The sequence below is a fragment of the Neodiprion fabricii genome, chromosome 2 (assembly GCF_021155785.1).
Source record: "Neodiprion fabricii isolate iyNeoFabr1 chromosome 2, iyNeoFabr1.1, whole genome shotgun sequence".
NCBI classification, from domain to species: domain Eukaryota; kingdom Metazoa; phylum Arthropoda; class Insecta; order Hymenoptera; family Diprionidae; genus Neodiprion; species Neodiprion fabricii.
The window spans coordinates 28,725,282-28,747,918 of record NC_060240.1 but is presented as its reverse complement, the minus strand read 5'-3'; the positions used below and the strand labels follow the sequence as shown (position 1 = coordinate 28,747,918).

Below are 22,637 nucleotides of genomic sequence, written 5' to 3'. Positions count from 1 at the left end.
CGACTTGATAAAAAAAAAGAAAAGAAAAGAAAAGAAAAGAAAAGAAAAAAAGAACGAGCTTCTTCGCCTCCTCGACCCGCTCCATCTTTTTTTCTTTCTTCTCTATTTTCTTTCAGTCGAATCGCAAGATTCCCGTGTCACCAAAGAATTTCATTCCATAGTACAGAAACAGATTTGTCGGCTCGCGGGAAATTAGGGAGACCGAAAAAACACTCGAAAGCTCGACTAGATAAATTCGGTAAAAAAAACTACGGCAGAGAAATCGGCCAAGAGCAGCATCGATTGCTGCACTCGGAGAGGTGAAAAAGTTGCTCGAGCTTTTCTGCCGCCGCCATCACTCGAGCCTTTTGAGCTTTTTTAAATATTCCGCGAGCTTGAGTCAAGGGTGCTTTTATTCAAATTCATAACTTTCTCAAGGCCCCTTTATGCACGCTTCTTTCGAGCAGCATATCGGAAGACAGAAGATGTCGGTCATTTTTCGTTCAATGAACTCTTTCAGATCCAAAACACGACTTGACTTTGCGTAATAATGACGAATTACTTTCACGGTAATTAAATTACGCCTGGTGAAAAGTTCGCGTATATTTCGCGGAATATCAGCAGGAACCCAGAGACTTCAAAGCTGTTTCATTTCCATCCGTTCTCGAGCCTGCGAATTGACGACTTTTCGCAATTACTCTTGAGGGACTTGGAGAACATCGAAGTTGCGTTGGAAGAAAATTTTTGCTTTGCGTGTGTGCCTGAAGCAGAATATTCGAAAATAATAGTTCGCTTTTTTTCATTCCCGTTGAAAATAATGATTGAAAATATCATCAACCATTGAATTTCCCAGTTTTCTACGTACCTAAAGGGTGACGTCGCACAGCACCTTTTTTCAACCCGTCTCATTTGCTTCAACTTCGTTTCAAATTGAAAAAGAAAAACTATGCCGAAATTATTTTTCTCTGAAATAAATTCAAATACGAAAAAGAAAAAATTTCATGGAACTTCCTTACTTCGGGAGTAGCGAATGAAAAGCGAAAGCGTAGAAATGAGGAAACAGGAAAGAAACGTAATAAGAGCGACCGAAACACACAATAAAACCGTGACAATATTATTCGACGAGTGGAAAACTCTGTGCGAAATAAATTTATTCGCGTAGAACAATATTTATCCATGTATATATTCGCAAGTTTATTATAGCTTCGTTTCTTACGCGATATAACCTTTTTCATAACGCTCTTATTAAGCTCGCCTCTTTATCTCGGCGTTGTGGTTGATTTTTTCTCTCTCTCTCTCTCTCTCTCTCTCTCTCTCTTACGCGTCTTCTTCTCTTTTCTTTAATATGTTTTCACCGTCCCTGTACCCAGGAGGCTCAAACTTTCTCAAGTTTGTAATCAAAGAGGATTGAAAGCACGCGTGCAGACACTGCGAAAGCGTAACTGCATCGGCAAGATGAGAGTGGAAAAATGGAATGGTTCCACGCAACTTCACTGCAGCACAGCTTGTTTATTTAAATTTATTCATTAGAAAAATGGTGGAAGAACAATCGATAAGAGTGTGAAGTAATTTGATCAAAAAACGAGCATCTGTAGGCTGAATTTCTTTCGAAAATAAAAAGCAGGATGATTAATTGCCAGGATGGTTATTAAAATTCATATTATGTACATGTATATGAACACATAGATATTGGATATGTACCTATGCAATTCGAAACTGTAAGTAGAATTCGTTTATTCCGTTCATGTTTAAATTTCTCACGCGTCCTGACCGAAAGGATTTGCGTAAAAAAACCGACCGTGACAGGAAATATATTGCGAAATGAATTTTATCCCCTGCAGAAGACTTGTGTCAATTTAACTCGCGGAAATTCAGTTAATTTGAATAAATTATCGCGTTAAAATGAATTCAACCCAAAGTCGCTACTAACTACGTGCAACGTTGAATTTACAAATTAGGAGTGTTGGATTCGGCCCTTACTCAGAGGCAATTTAACACTAATTACTTTTCAAGAAACGAAACAATTTAAAACACCTGAAGTCTTTTGCCTCTCCTTCTCGCCTTGGATGACTCCGTTAAGTATGCGTCGAAATAACGCTGATATAAATATCGTTTCCGACGCCATTGAAAATTTGCCAGTCCAACCACCGCCCGGAAATTATAAGTCCTCCAAAGTACTTGTACCGAAATCAGCCCAAGCTTCTCACGGTTCTTGCGCAACTTTTCGAAAAGAACTTTCACAAACATTTTCTCACTCTTCCGCCACCTCGTTCAATTTATACAGTGTGAGAAAAATCCCACCCTCAATTTCTCTACGAAACGTCTTAACTACGACCCGGATAAATATGTATTAAATATTACAAAATATGTAAATATAATATTGACTTAAGAAACTAAAATATGGACTAAATATGGAGTAAAAAGTAACAATTATTGTCGAGTAGAACACACATTAAAACATATCAATTATGTGAAAATAAGGTGTGTTCTTCTCGACGATAGTTTTTATTTTTCACTCCATATTTTTTCCACAAGTCTATATACATACACATATGCATGTACACATTTTATAATTTTGAATACATATTTATCTGAGCCCTAATCATAACTGTTTTTTTCTCCCCTTAAATGTTGAACTAGGTATTATAATACTCATAAAACTTTACGAATTAATTTTTTCTTCGTAAAATAATTACTTCACGTGAGAATAATGGATGAAAAAAAAACTAAAATTGCTTCCACGTATAAGTAACCGAGCAATTGCGAGTACAGGGGTGAGTTTATATCATAGTGGAAAACAATTTTGTGCAGGAAACGGTAGTCATGTAGTCCGTATTCCGCGTAAAAGTGGAGGAGTGTGAAAAAAAAAAAAAACAAGAACATATTTCGGCATTCAAATTAAATTCCCGTAGCAAAAAGTAGTAGGCGTCTGGTATGCGGCAGCGTTCTAGAATCCTGATATAGGTGTAGACTCTGCGAATATCTCGAGCTTGAGCTGTTCGCCTCGATCCGTGTCGTAGGCCAGTTTAGGGCTGTAAGGGTGTGCGTCTGGGCCAGGCCAGGAAAAGAGGGGGAGGACGATCTTGCAGCGGCGCCGCTTTTTCCACCCCTTTAACGCCCCGTCAGGACTCAGACTATCCGAACAATTCGGCCCCAGGACTCGCGGAACTCGAGAGCCGGAGCCGTCAAGCGATCCGAACGCAGCGACGGAGGGTTTGCGGGGCGGAGGGGCGGAGGGACGGAGGAGCGAAGGGATGGCGGTAAATTAAATTCTTGCGAATATAGAAAAACAAAAATCTCGATAGACGTGAGAATGCTATTAAGGGCAGCGCGTTGTCATTCTAAACGCGGTGCTGAAATACGCTGAAAAACCAGAGGACGTGTCGGGACGCTCGAGTTCTTCTCTCCCCTTTCTCTATTTCTCTGACGTATTACGTCGGGCCGCGGAACAGACGCTGCGACTTGACACTGAATTTAGTTTTTCACTCCTGCGGGACGAAAATTCCTTGCGAACCTTCGCGGCGGCCGCTGTATATTTCAGTCAGGGCCGAGTTGACCGCGATATTTTCTTCGACTCGAATCAAAAACTCAAAACTTTTAATGGACACGTAATGTAAATATGAACTTTAATTTTTTTTGTAAATCATTATTTTATTTGTTGGTTTTTGTTTTTTGTTGTTTTTTTTTATTCTTTTGCTTTTTTTTAATTTAAAACTCGTACCGTGATCGCTGTTCATAAATTTTAGGGAAATTCGTAACTCGTGCAGGAAGTTGATGTATTCCAAAATACAGCCGGTTCTGGCTACCTCGGTAAAAACTCGACGATATACAGCAATTTGCAAGGGAAAATAGAGAGACGAAGGGAAAAATGTTCGCTTGTTCACACGGATGAAATTACACACCGTCTCTCCAATTATTCTTCGTTATTTCGTGCTTTTTTTCAACTAATAGTACGAAGAACCAATTAGGAAAGTTTAATCAAGCGACACGGGTCAAAAAACAATTGTTAGCTATATTTAGAGGAGTCGTTTGCTGGCTATCAGTGTTAAACGACGACATCGTTGAGCGGTTCGACAAGATAGAGGCGAATTACTGTATTTCAAAAACAGCGCGCTGCAGCATTATTATCTTGACAAGGTATTATTTCGTTAATAGAAGAAGTTAAAGAACGATCTGTATGCAATTTTTTTGCTTTTTTTTCAATTCAATGCTGAATTTCCAAGGAAATTCTCTTCGAAATTCATGAGCGAGCAAAATGCGTCGTTTCAAATTTGACTCGTTTTCAACTTTTGCCGAAATTCAAATATCAAGTTCAGTCCGCAGACGTTACTTTGTACATGCAGATCGTATAACGAACCTCGAGGAATCGAGCAAAAAGCGACCATTTTCAGCACGAAAAATAGAGAGTCAAGAAGCGCGGAATTTAAATCTCAGAAAACTCGGTAGAGATGGGTATCTACATCCGATTCGCTTAACGTCTCGAAGGCACTGTGCAGCTTGGAGCTTTGTGAACTGCGGAGTTATAATGAATCCAAGAATAAGATACCCGAGGCAAGTTCGCTGCTGCTGTAGTCCGACCGTATTTTTACAGGATGTATAATATTTATAGATAATACAAGGAGCGGCTCTTCCGACAGCCTGCAAACAAGGCGACTTCAGCTGGGGGCGGAATTATCGACTATACATGTATACATATTATATATAATAATATATATTATACGTACCCTTGGAAACCGCCTGGCGTTGGAGGATGAAATATTATAAGTACAAGTTATGAGCAGGATGAAACTACGCAAGAAACCGGAAAGGAAATTCGGCTTTCTACTGTCCGAATGGTAGGCAGAAATTCCTCCCTCGTTTCCGCCAAGCCGTGCGGTGCTCTGCTCAATTTACTGCGGAAGAAGAGAAAGAAATTGGAATAATACAACGTAAGAAAATCGGAGGCAGTTGGTGAAATTTATTGAACATTAATTGCTGAATATATTCTTAAATGATCGGGTCGAAAGGTGGATGAATTGAATTTTAGAGACATTTTTCCGTTTCCTGTGGATTATAATTTGAGAAAGTTGAGCGTTGAATATTTTTCTTTTCTGAGAATTACATGGTCTTGTATTGGATAAGAATTCTGGGCCTCGGGGAAAATTGTAGAAAGATGAAAAAAAATACATGTACAAGGGTCACAATATCGAATATTTGTGGACGGATAAATCTATTTCGTAGAATTTCAAAATGTAGAAAGTCGGAATACCTATAGATTAGTAAAAATCTGAAAATATGTAGAAAGTCGAAACATTACAAAATCATCAGGTTAAATAAAATTATAACATGCCGGAACATAGTCATAAGAATTCTGCCGTTTCCGTATATTTTGGCATTCGTCTTTCCTATATATCGACCTAATAAATTTTGAATATCTCTGAAAAAGATTTTCACGTTTTAAAAAATTTCTTAGCTACGGCGACTCTTCTAATTCTCGATCTTCAAGCATTCTCACCCTGACTCAAATGTTCATGTCAGCCCTAGTTGAAGAAGCACAAGTAAAACACACGTATACGCGTGAAATTCAAATTCCGTAAGATTATGGATAATTTGGAACACCCGTTAATCGCGCACACTCCGTCAGCCATGCAAATGAATTTTCTATCACTCCACCTTTAAAAAAAATGAAAACAAAGGGATGAAAAAAGAAACGGAATACAGCGAGGGATGCACGTATACCTACGTAGATACCGACGTACCCAAGTCTGCAGTCTCCTCTCCAATATCCCTGGGTCCTCTCGTTCTTCCTATATACCTTCATAATGGAGAATCGCTCTCTCCTTATCCCGGGCAGCTCTATTTTCTACCCCTGCACCCCTTCCCTTATGCCATCCAGTACCGCGCATACCGCGCCGCCTTTCTCCCATCTATTCCATAATCTATGCAGCAAAGCGCATACCCCTATAAACCCCTTCTGCTGACTTTCCTCGTTCAGAATCCGGGATCTAGATCATCGGCATAATCCGTTTGGGATCGAGCCGCGGACATTTTCACACACTTGCATTTTACACTCGCCCCGATGTTTAGGCGAGGCCTTCCAGACCGGCACGAGCAGATTTAATCCGAAAGTCACAGGTATCAAATACCGCTCCGATTATCGATGAAAGCTCTTTCGGATTTACGAACAAAGTACGGAGTTTCAATCACTTCAGATTATAGTACGCGTATAGGTGTTATCAACCCGCATCGAAATTCGGCGAAATTTTTTCGTCCGAAATCGGAGATCCACTCAAACTCAGGCTTCCGAAAGTTAATGGACGACCGGATGATCGATTCGTTCTGATCCCCGTCGAATAGCTCGCGAAATCCAGATTTCAACATGTTCCAAACAGCGAATGTGTGCCTGTGGGTGTCGCATTTAACGAAGTATGAATCAGCCAATCGTGAGAATCGTCTGCCGTACGCGACACGTTCCATTAATTATTATCCTTTGGGATGAGCTAATTACTCCATATTCCTAATTATTCTCAATCCGCTCGCACCGAGCAACGAATTTCGCTACCTCGCTTTTTTCCAGATCTGGATAATCTCGCGCTCACAATCAGTCAGTCTATCACAAAACCCTGGGATAATTATGATCCGTGTAGTCGATTCGAGCGAGATAATACCTACCGAGGCGGGAAAAATGAGGTGCAGGTTAATCATGCGAGCTGTTTTCTTTTTAATTACACATTTTTCCCCGTTCCTTACGTCTCTGTAGAAGAATAGCATAACGAGGAACATCGATTCGTTTGTTTCAGCGTGAAAACTGACATGGGAGCGGAGGGCGCCGTCTCCAGACTCTACATTGCTAATGCAAATAAAAAGGACAGCGGTAACTATAGCTGCGCCCTCGCTGACGTGGCCGCCACAACAGTTTCCGTCCACGTGCTGAACGGTGAGTATTACGTGAGAAATTTATCTCAAAAAATGGACAAGAGGAAAGAGCTTCGCCAAATTTATTAGTCACTGTCATTCGCAAAAATTAGTCACTGTCACGTAAACGGGAGAAGCAAAATTCAAAACGTCAGATTCAAGGGTCTCGTAGTTTTCAAGCTAGAGATGGATAACTGAGAATATTACTCGCGTAGTTACACGACGCCTCCGCCAGCTGGCGCGTCAGTCAAGTTTCGCCAGATGAGCCGTTATTGGTCTACTTCGATTAGTTCTCGTTTGAAAAGGATACAACGTCAAATTTTTTACCGGTCCAAACACGCGCCGGCTTTTTACGAGCAATGCAAGTCTGCCCGAACGTTTTTTTCTTTTCATTCTCATTTTTCTCTTTATTCTCCACCTATATTCCCGACGGCAAATAAACCGTAACCTTCCTATTTTTTCCCCTTCCTTCGTTTTTTTTTTTTTTTTTTGCACGCAGTTAAAATAAAGTCTGACCTTTTACGCTGTGAATGCTACGTCAAGAACAGTATTATCGATTACGGGGGTAGAAAGAGAGAGAGAGAGAGAGAGAGAGAGAGAGAAGAGAGAGAGGGCGAAAGAAGGATAAGAAGAGTCCTAGGATAAGGTTCGTACGCTAGGATACGTACTACTTCGTAGCAAGGCACCAAAAGCCCTATATTTACTTTGGCGGAGCTAACATGACCTAACCAAACCCCGTCGGACCTGTTTAAACGTAATATGAGGCGAAGCCTCACGGTGGACAGACCGATTCCGGAACGAACTTGGAACCAATTTTGGGTGAGATAAGGAAGGACCGTTCTCCGCGGTTACGAATATGATTGATGATGAATGAACCCTGGGTTTGATTTCCGAGGGAATTTCGTACAGGGTACGCTCGTCGACTATGCTGCGAAATCATTGAACCGTATATTGAAGGGCCAAGGGGGATGGAAGAAAAACGTATTTTCAGGACCATTTCTACCGTGTCAATTTTGAACTCGAGTCCTGGAGGTGATCGTGGGAGTGAGCGAAAGTACTACGCCGAGAATAAATGTTGGCTCTTTAAAGCCCTGTCTCGCGCAGATAAAACTGGTTATACATTAAGGAACTGGCTCGATAAATTTCCGATTTCCCCTTGTCAATAAAATTTTCCATTTTCCACCCTCTGCTTGCGGAGCCGTAATTGATTTCCGCCGCCCTTTAATTCAACAGGCCAAAACGTTATGTTGTGTTTCGGACAGATGGAAGAAAGAGCGTATAATAATCAACCGCGGGAGGATAACGACTCGTCCGAAGGAAGTGGTTGAGACAATTGACAAGCGTTGTAGTGAAATACGAACTCCGCCTCGTCCGCGTCGAGCGATTTTCTCTTCCGGATGCCGTTGGGCGAAGACGATAAAACTTCTTTCTGAAATCGCTGGTGTAAGTCCCTTTGCGCTGCATATACAGAGTCGCTAAACGCGGGCTTTGGAAGAAGGCTTTCGAACTTTCAGCAAGGAGCTCAACTAGTTTGACAGTGCAGCCATGAAAAGTAGCCGGTGGGATGAAATCCCCTATGCGGAAACTGACTGTGAAATGAAGTGGACCGTGTAATGCATAAAAGATCCAACCCCAGCAGGCGGGTTGGGCAAACTTCTGGAAACCGAGTTAACGCTTTGGCAATGACTTCACGAGCCTTGTATCTTGTAACCCGGTTATCATTGCTTATTAAACTCTGGTACCAAGCGAAAGAGCGCCACGACCGTCGCAGCCCTTCGATAAGCACACCGTGGGGTGAAATTTTGCCAAGTCGGTAAAACTCCGGCCAATTCGTGTATAAGCATGCATGAAAACGCACCGGGAATGGCACAGCTTCTTACCGTTCCCTCCGTGGAGCCACACGTCAGGCTCAGGATACATCAGGGATTTTCCAACCTAACGAAGAGCCGAGTTAAGTAAAGATTAACCGCCGATCGACGGACGCTTGTGTAAAAGGAAAAAGAAGAGAAAAGTTCGATGTCTATCCAGAGCCTGCAACAGGTTGAATAAACGAGAGTACTTGATACCATAACGAACGGATTTCCTATAACTTCACGCGGGCAATTTATACTCGAGCCAATTCCATGGGAGAGTAAAATGTAGCCGGAAGCACTCGAACGGTACGAGCTTCACGCGCACCTCCATCTCGCGTTTCACTCTGTCGCAAGGGACAATATCTGTCTAGATTAGTTTCCGCTTCTCATCTCTGTATTTCGCTCGGCGCGGGTAGTCGAGCTGCTTGAAATGCAACGCTCATAATCTCTACTACTTGTCAAACGGAATTGTATTAGTTTATCTGGCTCCCTTTTATCATTCGAAATCACGTCGATACAGCATGTAAACACCTTCGCGTTCAAAGCTCGTCGTCGCGTAACGACAGACGAAGCGGAAGATGTACCTAATTTACGGTCACATGGATGGTCAGTCGACGATCATCGGCTAAAGGCCGTGTTCTATTTTTTTAACGTTCAATTTGGAGCTACTTCCACCTAATCAACCAGCGTTTAATTTTCCCTCCACACTCGTTTACCACTCTCTAGAGTCTATGGTGGTTCTGTGACAATTTCTGTCAAAGATGGATATTAGCAGTGGCCTGTTAAAAAACTCCCGTCCAACCGCATCTGAAAAGGAATCAAAGTTTGAATCTGACGAACTTTTTCACTGAGATGTCTCTCTGGAGCAGCAACGAAAAAAGCCATGAAGTTATAGAAATTGAAAACTGCAGTGCGCTTGATTAACGTTCCCAGACGGGATGGCGAGCCGGTTAATTAGGCCAGATACGGAGATTGATTTTCGTCCTTAAATTACTCCCCACTTCGACCGCTTCTGGTTCCTGAATGTGGAGCATCGAGGCAGCTGCAGAGACGGCGGGGCGTTAATAAGGAAGATGATAAATGCCCGGTTTTAATTCAAGACGTAGCGAACTAGGAGTGTTCCGGTCTTACTTTTACCCCGCTTTATCATTGTGCCCTCTGCGAACTCCGATAATTAATCTAACAAAAATTGCTGCCGCTGCAGTTACGATATTATCAATTAATGTGCAGCGTGAGCTGACAACGAACGTACTCCTCGCGCTGCTTCTGTATCACCTACGGAAAATAAGAGAGCCGGACTCGGCTCGCAGCTTTATTTCACCGTGAACGTCAGCGTGAAGAATTACCCTCACCGAAAGGACACGCCACCCTTTTCCCCTGCTGAAATGGTCAGGCTAACGACGGTGTAGTCCAGTCTCCACCTGCTCGGTCTGCCCAGTTACATTCGCGTTATACACATAGTGACAGTTTCATTTTCTTTTCAACCATGGATATCACGTCCTCCGACTCGTCTGCTCTCGAGGAGGTTGCACCTGCTTTTTCGAATTTACTTTAGCGTCTTGTCGAGACGTTGAAGGGAGTCCCTTTTGTATCACCATCGAAATCAGGAGAGAAATACAAGCAAAGAAATCAGTTCAGATCTCCGTCCCAGACAAAGGAATTTCTCCAAAGAGTAAACGAATGATGGGAAATTTTCCTTTAGAATCCGGCAAATCTACAGTTAATGACATCTGGGCGAAAATATTTGCGGTCTTGGTAGAAAAGCAGTCTAACATATTTTTTGTCGTCCTAATTTGTAAGGCCATGACTTTTCTGTCGGAGCCAGTAAATGTTTGTTTTATCCGTAAAGTTGCCGTAGACGCGACGACGAGTCAGATGAGGTGAACTGCAGACTTGAGGCTACGTTCTCGCCACCGAGAAACTTTGATCTCGAAGTAATAGCTGTGTCTCTGTACAAAAGCAACGTTGTCAACATTTCCCATTCCAGTCTGCAACGCCGTCAGGGATGACAAAGGGAAACAGATGTAAATTAGCATATTCTCGGATACCGTTCTCTCGGCGAGATGCAATTAGAGAAGGTGCCGCGTAGCGAATTGAGTTTTTCCCGACGTTCTTTGTGCGAGAAAGGATCGTTGTGCAGCAAGCATTTATCCGACGTTCTAAAGTAAACGAGGCTCGAGATATCGTCAACAATTTCCCGGGCTCTCCGCACCTTCGTACAGCGGAAGTGGAACAGGTGGCAAATTATTCTATGCTTATTTTCTTCTTTTTTTTTTTTATATCTTGCGCACAATTTACAAAGATCATCGGGTGTGAAAGTCGACTCGTTGTGGGCCTTGCGGTACTTTATTTAAACAGACCATCGCTTGGTTGCAAGTGGCTCTCTGGGTTCTTCTGATTCTTCTTCTTCTTGAACGGGTATTCCTAGTTTGAAATGGCGCACAGACCGCACTAGACTCGCCATCCACCCCGTACGTAGCTCGGCGAGATAGTGGATCTGGTATATCTAGGGCTGCTGCCGTGCGGCTGGTTATTTCGTGGGGTGTCACGCCCGACCCATTAATATCCCGACGACCGCATCCCCTATCTTCCCCTCTTTGCAGTTCTCCCCCTTTTCTCTCGCTCCCTCTCTCTCTCTCTCTCTCTCATTGTCAGACGCGTTGAGCGTGAGGAGTTTGCAAAGCCTAGTCTCTCGACGAAAAGCGCCGCTAGTTAACAGGGCCATGCATACCTATGAGTGGATAATGTACAGTAGACGCCTCAAGCTGGTTCATCTCGAAAAGACTATCTCTTTTTACTTTTAATCTTGGTTATCGTTGATTTTTCATTCCGCGAAGAAGTTATCGCACAGATCTCTAATCTGAGTTCCGAAATCATTGATCCGGTTAATCGATACTCGATGGAGTTTTGGTGTTATTAATTGGCCAGACACCTCGCAACTGACAGTCGTCGAGAAGACATATGAAATATGTCTTATGACCCATTTTTTTTATTTTTTTTATTTCTTTTACTTTTTTATCACGAAAGCGTATCTCTCGCAATTTTCAGGCGTCAAAAACGAGCTATCGCAAGATGCCGTTTGGACATGATTTCGATCGGCCAGTTGACAACAGCGAGTTTCTACTTCGCTAGTCGCAAGTTAGCTGTCATTTGTTGCTCGCCCAGCGGGGGTAAGAACGCTGTTACTTATATGGTATAACAGAGTTTCCTGGTGAGAAAGCAGCAATAAATAGCCGCGGGGAGACAAGTTTATTGGACGACGGCCAGCAGCCCCGTCTTCTTATCCGTAATCTTGTTACGATACCTGCCCGCCCAATCGATCGTCCCCTTGCGGCATTGGTTATAGGTCTCGGTTTGAAGAGCTGCACAAGTGCAGCGGCTCCGCGATGTGAGGTATAACAGTGTTGAAGAAAAAGAGGTGAAAAACTTTTACCGCACTCGCCTTATCGCTCGTTATCCTCCATTCTTTCCAAAGTTCCCCCCTCCCCCCCTCTCTCTCTCTCTCGATGCAAAGTGCGGAATAGGTGGATATAGAAGCGACTCTTCCCGTGACTCTCAACTCCTAATTATGTGTATAATATATGTTTACGTCGTGGTGGAATATTCTCGATAAAGCTCCGCGCGTCTTGAACTTTGTCGAGCGAATAAGGTCGTCTCGGAACTGAAAGCGACGCCTTAACCCCGGCTAATGGTGGCCTCGGGCAAGACTCTGCGTGTACCTAACAGAGATTGTTTATTTCCTTTGTGAAACAATATAACGAGGTCGCCCAACATCCTACTCGCCTGCGATTCGACTCCTCTCAATCACCGCCTTGAGAAAACGCTAATAATGCAACCGACAACTATCGTAGAGTCAATCTCTATGACAAAGACTGTCGTGGACGAGCTGCATTCAATTGTTGTATTCTTAGGTTTCAGTAGTCGCACGATTACGGTGCTGTATATAAAAGCGTTTTGAACAGAAAATGAAAAACGCTTGTAAAACATCATTCAAGTAGACAAATGGACATACTTTATGCAATTCTATTTCAAATTGACTGTGTAAAATGGGTGTATAAAATGAGTTTTCAAATGTAAGATGGTATCTTATGTACTGTAAGTAGTTTGTTTTTTTTCTCTAATAATTGAGATACGACTCGTGATGCTTGTAGTTTTATTTGTACGTACATGCGTCATTATTCTTGACAAGCAGCTGTAGAAAATTTAGTGAAGGCACGGAAATTCTAACGTTATTCGTTCCAATTCGAGAGACTTGTTTTAAAATATTAGCCTTGAAATTTTCGAAATAGTAAAAAATCCATTTGAACAGAGACGTTTGTCAAATGGCGAAATTTAATCCTTACTCCAACTAATTCGTTTTATTCAATCGTGAAATTGGTTGCAGCTAACAGAGATACAATTGACCGTACTGATTACTTTTGACTAAATGGTTGAGTGGTCCCATTGATTGAACCGAAAATGGTTTACTTCGGGCAATCGTCAAATAGTGGCAACGGCAAAGATTTCCTCGACTAAACATATTTAGTTCTCTGTACTAATCATTTTTTCCACCGGCATAATTATATGTACCTACATCAGTCACTATATTGAGAAAAAAATAAATAAATAAAAAAATTGCCGTCATTTTTAGATACGTATTCACAATATGACAATTTTAAAATTTCTCAACTCTCGACGAGCACAAGATTAAGGAAACTTCGTGAGTCTGAAAATACAGACACAGATAATTTCGTTCATTTTATAATCCGCGTTAGAATAGAAACGCGCACAAAATAAACCCACGAAATCTTAAAAATGGTAATACGTTACATCGTGTGTCAGCCGCAGAGATTCTTCCCGCGTCATACTTTTTTCGTTTCCCTTCGTAAATTCAATCGGAATTTTTCCCGAACACGGTACCTAAATCATCTTACGATACGGGATCCGGTGCCGTCAGCAATAATTCAGAATCGGTTGAACGAGTACAGAAATAAAAAAAAAAAAAAAAACAAAAAATAAAAAAAAAATCAGAAATTATGAAACCGATACGTCGTACAGAAGCTTCATAAGTCGCGTGTGTAGAACATCACGGGATACCAACTCATACGGATATTCAACGCGCCGCTGAAAACAAGGGGGTGACGGCAACGCGGCGTGCATATTTTTCTCCGGTATAAATGTCGCCTTTCCGCGAGGCGAACTCGTCGGAGGTGGAGGGGTGGCGAGTAGACGTACACGGGGGGCGCGAAAGGGTTGGAGTACGGTGTTCACCCCGCAGGGGAAAAAGGATACACGGTATGCACGCGGTGAAACGCGGAGATTAAAGTCGCGCGCTTTCTCGGGCTTTTCCCTCTTTTCCCACCTCCAGCCAATCAGCATCCCCGCTGAGTAGAACCGGCGTAAACAAAGTTGTAAATTTGTCTCTTTTCCCCCCCATCCTTTTTCTCATTCTATTATCTCGCCATCGGCTTTTAATTGAATCCCACGACAACATTATATGGCCAAAGTTTTTCCACGCTCTCGTCTCGAGTCGAAGAAGATTAAGCATGGCCTCATTTCGGCCCGACGTCAGCATCGCGAGTTCGTTTTTCTATGGGTTTTTAGAAGGCTTACCGTAGCTTTTGATCATTGGAATTACACCTGCAGTAGCATCTTTAATTCTGCGATGTGAATGAAATTTAATCTAGCAATAAAAGAGTTTCCAAGACTTTAGGTCAAAGTCAATAAACTCGAAAGCAACGTGAGCAAAAAAAACATCAAACAGTGCTCTAAATGCAGGTCAAGGATCAACCCTGCTGCATTCTTAGCTCTTTCAACGTCAAATTTTTTCTCCGCAATATATTGTTCGCATTTCATATGATTCGAAATGAAACAACAATTTGATCAGGCTTTTTTGGAACATCGATAAATTTGGAGGGCGTTTATGAATCGCAGTTGAGTGAAAAAAATCGCCATAACCGACGTTTATTCTGTGATAAAAAACCATTGTGATAAAACTCTGAGATGTGGAAAGAAAAGGCCAAAAAATAAAACAAGACAGTGAAGTCTGTGGTGTTGATCTGCAGAACGAGGGTGAATTAAGATTAATTCATGGAGGTTGTACGATAATTTCACGATCCATTTACTCCATCCGAAGGAGGTGAAACTGCACCCCGTATGCCGCGTATAACGCGGGGGTCGCGTTCCTGGCCGGGCGATGATGTATCGGCGCTGTTAAATTCATGAGCTTGCAAAGATTCATGCCCCCAGTGGCGAGGGGGTCTCAGGGTATTTCATGTCTCCCGTATCGCCTCCCAGCCTCCACCGAAGCGATAAGAATTCAGCGCCTCCGTCGCAGTTCGATTCGCTCGTCGTCAGCATGCCAGGAACCGGCACGCGGAAAAGCGAAAACGGTGTTGAGGGTGGCAAATTCCTCTTTACGCATGTACGGAGAAAGTGAGAGGAGAATAGAAGAGGGAAAGATGGATTAGCCGGAAGAAAAAAAATATGACGGCCTTTTTGGCAACAGACATAACCGGGCAATCGCATTCCTATATTATAATTCCGAATGGCTCAGCGTGGTTCGTTTCGAGGTTTTAGAAGTTTGAATAGGGAATACCGTGGCAAATTTGACGTCGCACGATAGAGATTTCGAAGTGAGTGATTCGCAAATTGAAATATAATTTGAAAACTCTAGTAGAACATTTTGGAAAAAATTATATCCGAATAAGTAACGTTGAATTATAATAAATTCAAAACGAACAGTCGTGCACCGAAATGTAGAAAAATTTTTAAAAAATGTGAATGTTTTTTAGGTTTCGGGTGTCGTCATTTTGTAACCGAATGTCGAGAGATATTTCAATAAATGGTGTCATTTATCACCGAATAGATGATGTTTTTCGTTTTGGTGTTTGGAATTAAATTTATTCTTAACCGGAAGTAGTTGAGACTTTTGAAAGTTTCGTAAAACGTCACTATCAAATACTCAATGCGTCATTAGAATTTCGTCTAAATCGTTCGAGCTGAGAGAACATTTTAATTCCGGTTACCGCTCAGTCCTTAACTAATTTCATTTTTTACCACAATCGAAAAATACAGTTACAGGTACAAAATGAAAATTAGATTTGTAGCTGTTACCAAAAAGTCTAGTTAGTATCCGTTACTATTCTTTCTCATTGCGATCACTGTTACTATATTTTCTTGTAACTGTTGCGAAAATTGAATGCGTGTGCAATAATAAATTGACGTTAAAGCCTTATTTAATTAAAAAAGTATAGTAAACCAAACAAACTGACTTTGCATTGCAATTACAAAAAAAGGATCGGCAATAGCGCAAAATGGTTACGCGTACCTTATTTTCCGTAATCCCAACAATATTTAAACAGTTCTTCTAACGATACCTGTTTTACTGAATTTTTCTAGTTAGTATGAGAAACGAAATTTTTCTCATTTTAGTGCCTAAAAATCACTCTCTTCTGTCTATAATATGTGTGAACATAATTTCAATCTCGTGTGACCGGCGTGCTCCAATCATCGGCGGCCTTCGAACGTATTAGGAGCACTTAAGCCCTGAGAAAAGTCTGATTGAGGCTTAGCGAGAATATCAGCAGCTGGACATAATCCTATTGCAATCCTACGAATCCGACAGCTCCGTAGACTGTTTTCTTCCTTTTCTCCGTTCCCGATTCATCGTTCACCCTTCTCACTCTCCCTTCTTCTTCGTCTCTTTTACCTGACTCAGCTTCTTTTCTCCTCCATTTTTCTATCCGATGGCTAAAATTAATTTGCCAAAAAATTCGCGAAGAGTGCTTAAATTTCATCTCAATCAGTAGTAACAGGATTAAGAGAATTCTGTTGAACGTAGAAACGTTGAGCACAAAATACCCGAACATACATCAGGTGTTTTTCCTTGATTGGATAAAAATATTCATTCGTGCGTTATTTTCGTGGTACGAAGAATTTTTTTTTTTCTTCTCCCTTACAGGTATATGCTTGTAACTTTATTCCCTGTTTCTGCGATACATATTCAATAATTCCGAATGTCGGATTGTACGCGCGCTCTTCAATTCGGTGTATTACCGGAATTTTTCTCCCCTCTTACCAATCGAGGGATCCGGAGTAACATTCCGCGGTGATTTATATAATTACTCGATAGATCAGTTCGAAGATTAATGAACCGTGTTCCCTTGGCGTCGGGGTGGAATACAAGTCGATTTCCACTCTACTTGATCCCAACACGAGTTGTTGCTCCGATAAATAATGACGGTTATATACCCGCTGCCGATACAAGAGAAAGAAGAAAGAGAGAGAGAGAGAGAGAGAGAGAGAGAGAGAAACTCCAGGAAAAACACCGCCGTGGCATTCGCAACTAAACTCTCGCGGACTTTGTGCAACAAGAGAAATTGAGCGAAAAAACTATCCTCATTGGCTGTTATTGAATGCCAAACTTTCCCTTATCTCTGCGGCTCCTAAATCTAACGCTAACCTTATTGACCCTTCCCCAGTTCTCTCTTCTCTTTCTCAGCTCGTTTTCTTTATTTTTCTCCATGCTACGGCTTCGCGAATGCATCGCTATACAAGGATCATAGGAAAAAAAAAAGAAACTTTCCGACTATCGCAGGCGGTGTCTTCGATACGTAGATAAAGAAAAATGAGGATCTTTCAGCAAAATGATTAATTGACCCACGACGCATGAATTAAGATTCTAAATTGATGGCTAAGCGGATTTTAATTACACCAGAGTCTCCAACCCTGCAAAAAAAAATACTTTCACCGTCCGAAGTGCGGGAAAATTGATAGATAATAATTCGAAAGGCGTTATTTCGCTTTTAGACAATGAAATTCGACAACCCGCCGTTAAATAGAACCGACTAATTCTCACCCCATTGATTTATGCTTCCAGGTGAAAATCCAGCAGCAATGCAACACGGTGGAAGCGCCGGATTGCGGGCGGCGTTTGCACTGACGTTCGCTCTCTCGATTAGTTCGCTTCTGAGGTGACCACACAGTTTCAGCTGCAACCCAAGAGATACTTGTTAAATTTACGAATAAATAGTATATGTATGGTGCTAAACGTTAGCTTGCCGTTACGAGATGGAAAACGAGAAGAGATCAACAAATCCACGTCATATGCGACTATATTACATAACCCGATAAGACCTAGATGATAACGTATAGATACAAAGTGACGCGTTTTACAGAGAAACATATAACTATAATTGTTTCGGACACGAGGGATAGAAGTAACGAGAATAAATTTAAAAAACAAACAAATTATGTGTCTATCTGTATAATTATTATAATAATTACTCATCACGCGAGGATACCAGTCGAGGAAAATATCTTTTTCCCTGTAATCGGTTTGACCGCAGGTTCAAGTACGCGGTCTTCTCTGTGTTACACATATACCTGTCACGTGATCGGCGTTTGTAAATTACACGGTGTAATTTGGGAGACGGAATAGAGAATCTATACCGCAACTTCCAGATCACCTTTGTTAAGTTATTGTCAGGCGTAATTGAATTTTCACGAAGTAGAATCGAAGGAAGAAAAGAGAAAGAAAAAATTGAACGATAAATAACAGTAATAAATAATATTCATAGAACCGTGTTTATCACATGTTAACAATGAAAACCACGTTGATAATAGTGAATATAGGAGTGTATACCTAACTATATGTATAATGTTTAAAGATTAAGCGGGAGTCTTCGTGTAATCATTTTTAAATCATCGTCGATTCGATAACATATTTGTATAGTACAAATTATTTTATTTTTTAACGATTGATCGATCACAATTACGTACTTCTAGCGATTATACCATAATTTGAATAGCGCGTATTATGATGTACCCTCAGATTATTGTAAGTAGCGCAATTTATCGTGTGCGATGATTGTGCAGAAAGCGAAGAGTCGGTCCAGGATCACTTCGGCAAAAAAGATCAGCTGATCGATCACCGTGTATGATCAAGCTCGACCATCGTAAAGCGATCCTCGTCGTATGCAAGCTTTTCTAGAAAAAGCCGTCTGCACGAGGATTACGGAGAAAAAAAACAACAAACAAAAAAAAAAAAAATTCAAGAACGAAACTTACTACTCACAATAATCGACGAATCAAAATATTATACATACATGCAACATTATATACCTACAATATATATACGATATATGCTATATCCCATACTGTACTAAGAACGTCGGGCGATAATAAAAATATAAAAAAAAAGAAAGAAAACAACAATAATAAATAGTAATAATAGAGGATGAAATTGTTAATAAAATTAATCTTTACCATAATAATGTGTAATAAAGATCGTTTCTTTTTGGACACTCGAGTGAATATAGTGAACACCTGTATTTAAATATATAATAGTGAGTAATGATATATAAGTATATATAAAATATATCGACTATATTCCGGATATATTTCAATCAAAGTACCTACGTAAAAGAATAAAATTATCATCGATGAGTGGCTGCTACAGTTTGGGCGATATAAATATATTGTATCAGTTATATATTATATATTACATGTACATGTATATGTATTTGCGTATAATTATAATGTATTTATATCACTGACCCCCCTCATTAATCCGCCTCTCTCAACACTTTTTCACCACCTCGTTAGAACCACCCTGTGTAACGTCAGCGAGTGGTTGAAAATTTTTCAAATCAGGTGTAACTAATAAAATGAATGACAGGATTGTTATCTATTTGGATTTCACCGATATCTGTATTAAAAGAAAAAATCTCAAGGCTTATGATTTCAGTCATACGAATAAAACGGATTATTCTTCCCAATGAGCTGATAAACGCATGTAAAAGTATTTTGAAATTTTTTTTCCATCACTTGTATCAATGACATTGTTGTATTTTCCTTGCAACAAATTGATTTGGTCAGACGTGAAATACAGTCTAGTTTTGTAAATTATGAGGAATGTAATACGTGCCAAGTCGAGACAAAATCAAAAGTAGAAAAATGAAAATATACCTGTTATAACCTGGAAATATACCTGCATTGATAAATTATAGCATGTATAACGTTTTAACTGTCAAGTCAGCAATCCCATGAACATATCAAAATTCAATCTGTATCAATATACCTACCGGAAATATAAAATCTCTATACACGATACCATAAGCATACCTTTGTTATGGATTCCAAAGTAGAAGTAAGAGAATGGAAAAAAAAAAACAAAAAAAACGAAAAAGCGAAGAGAGAAAAGTGGGTCTCTGTACCATTTCTCTGCCTAATACCCAAAGAAAAAAGCGTCGAAAATGAGCAAAAGGCCAAAGAATCTGCATACGGGTGCGCATGCAAGGTTTAAACGAAATCGAGCGACATTTCGCAAATTTACAACGCTTCACCGAGGTTCCACCTTCGTAACCAGCTATTTTCACGATGTACACATTCCTGCGGCTCCTTCGACATCGTAAGTAAGTGTGTGCGCAGGGTGCCGTTTAAACTTTGAAATAACGAGCTACAGAACGCGGACCGTACTTGAGCAGGTAACTAAAACAGAACCGTGCGCAATGCCGTTGAGTTTAACAGTCACGAGGTCAACAGCTTCGTGTTTATTGAACCCCTAAATGCAAATGGACCTTATTAGAGGATGTCCAGAGTCGAATCGCCCTCCGCGAAACACGGAGGGCGTTAGTTTAGGGCGACGCTATTTGCGACCTTAGTTTAAATTCAATTCACTTCAAAATATTTCCCACTTTACATTCCACTATATGCCGCTTCTCCGTTCATTTTCGATGAGATTTTCTATACGAAAGGAAAAGCGAACGGCATACAAAATTCGCATCGTAACCGTGAAAATGTTCAGGCGCTTATCGAATGATCTAAAATTTCCAAGTCCGTCGGAGCGCTTTACAAGTTTTTTTTTTTTTTATTCTTCTCCTCGAGAACACGAGTATCTTTTTGATTGCGAAGAGAATAATAAAATATAACATCGCCAGCTACAAACTAAAAAAGACGAACCGGTTATTAAGAAGAGAAAATATGACAATTCATTTAGTTTGAACTCTTCGTAAAAATGAAACTTGAATTTACAAACGTTTCTATATATTTTTAGACTCGATACCTATGACGGTCTCAATGAATAAGATACATCCTAACATCTCTTTCTTCTCATTTTCATTATTGTTATGATTGTATAATTTTTTCCTGAGTAAACATTGTCATATAAACATCGTAACATTCTTCGTTAATGAAATATGACACGAGGTGGGACGAATCTAAGTGTGAATATCTGCATCGGTGTGTGTGTGAAGGGGTGATAATAATAATAATAATGACACCCGTTTCTCCTACGGCTGTAAATCAACGGCGTTTAATGATTTAACGAAAGCGTATAGATATAGATACGGCTCGTATCGAACGGAGGTGTAAAATATTCGACACGAAAAGTGAGGGGGGGGGGGGGGGCTTGTCGACTGGGGCTAATTGTAAGCTGGGCTGTGCCGCGCGTGCGATGGAAAGGGGCCATAAAATGCGATGAATAATAATTATTGGACATGGTAATGAAAATTATAGCCCACGATGTTTATTTATCGAGTACTTGGGAAAACTGTGCAATGCGCCCCAGGGGATGCTTGCGCAGTTGTGCCTGTAAAGAAATGGGGATAAAGTATTAATAAGCTGCACCGATCACCCGTCGTTCACAGAGTTCATAAAAGTGGGACTGTGGAAGATCTGGATGAAATATTGCCGATCCTCTCGAGAAGCGATCCATTGTACCCTGCCATTAGAAACAAGTGAAGCCTCGTCCCTGAAAGAGAGGGATGAGAAACCGTTGATTTCTTCACAAACCTGGCTCTTATGCAGTACACTTTATTTTTATCATACAGCTTTCGACGAGTTAGCGATAACTGCACAGAATAAAAAAAAAAGCTCGACGAGTTGGAAATTATTTTACGGTGAGGCGGGGTTTTTGATCTTCTACTTTTCTGAAGTATACCTGCGACACTGTACAATTTACAGAGAAAAAAAAACAGTAGCTGAACGTTCAAGTTAAAAAAAAAAAAAAAAAAAAACAAGCCATTACAGTTGCAAAAATAAAGAATGGGAGTAAAATTGATAATACTATAATGGTAATAACCGAGAATAGTATGGACGGTAGTTGTGAATGTATTATTAAGGTCCATTGATATTGTTTTCAGATATCCGGCTCGAGGAGTTAACAATATATTTTACTTCAACACGCTGTACGCAGCATGTGTATGCATATGAATCGAAAATGTTGGAGAAACCTCATCAATAGATGAGATTTGAAAGAAAATTTTGTAAGATTTACGGTCCGTTATAGTATTCTGCATTATTAAGAATGTACATTATATAGTCTAGTAAATAATCAAGCTTGATATACCTACTAATGAGAATATCTATAAGACTTTACGTGAAGCAAAATAATATTGAAGGCGAAAGGTAAAGAAAAAAAGCGCAAAGAACAATGAAAATTACCATTCATCAAAATAATTTAATGTATAAGATATTTCATAATCAATATTTGTATCTCTCAAAAAGAATACAATAAAAAGATTTCAATTTCATACAAGTGAAAGTCCCGAATCCCTGATACCAAGTCGAGAGACAGGAAATTCGGGAGAAACGAATAGCAGAAAAGAAGAAATGAACGAGAAAATATGAGAAATAAATAGTGTCTAATGGAGGGGTCATAAGAAAAAAGAGGAGGCAGCATCCGACTGAAGGATGGATCTACAGGTAAATATGTACAAAGTGAACCCTGAACGTGGCTGATCTGGTACGACTCGCTTTGTGTGTTCTCTCAAGCGTTTGCTTACGAGAATGGTCGTGGCTGTATAGTGGATTGTTTCCCGAGTGACCAGGCTGATCCCAAGTCAGTAGTAGTCGTGGGCTCATCTTGGGGTCAACCCGGTTACTCGGTTCCAGAAATTTACCAGTTTCTGAAACAAGGTAAAGTGTCCC

At 40.6% G+C, this 22,637-nt stretch overlaps 1 protein-coding gene across 1 annotated transcript in view; it reads left to right on the top strand.

The window, feature by feature from the left end:
- LOC124175674 (obscurin) overlaps window positions 1–21,746 on the top strand; it is a 201,513-nt gene extending 179,767 nt beyond the window's left edge. Inside the window, exons 7-8 of the mRNA XM_046556076.1 lie at window positions 6,759–6,895; window positions 17,587–21,746. Coding sequence (XP_046412032.1) covers window positions 6,759–6,895; window positions 17,587–17,684 — 235 coding nt within the window. The 3' untranslated portion in view covers window positions 17,685–21,746. The remainder of the gene's footprint in view (window positions 1–6,758; window positions 6,896–17,586) is intronic.
- Window positions 21,747–22,637: the final 891 nt, after the last annotated feature.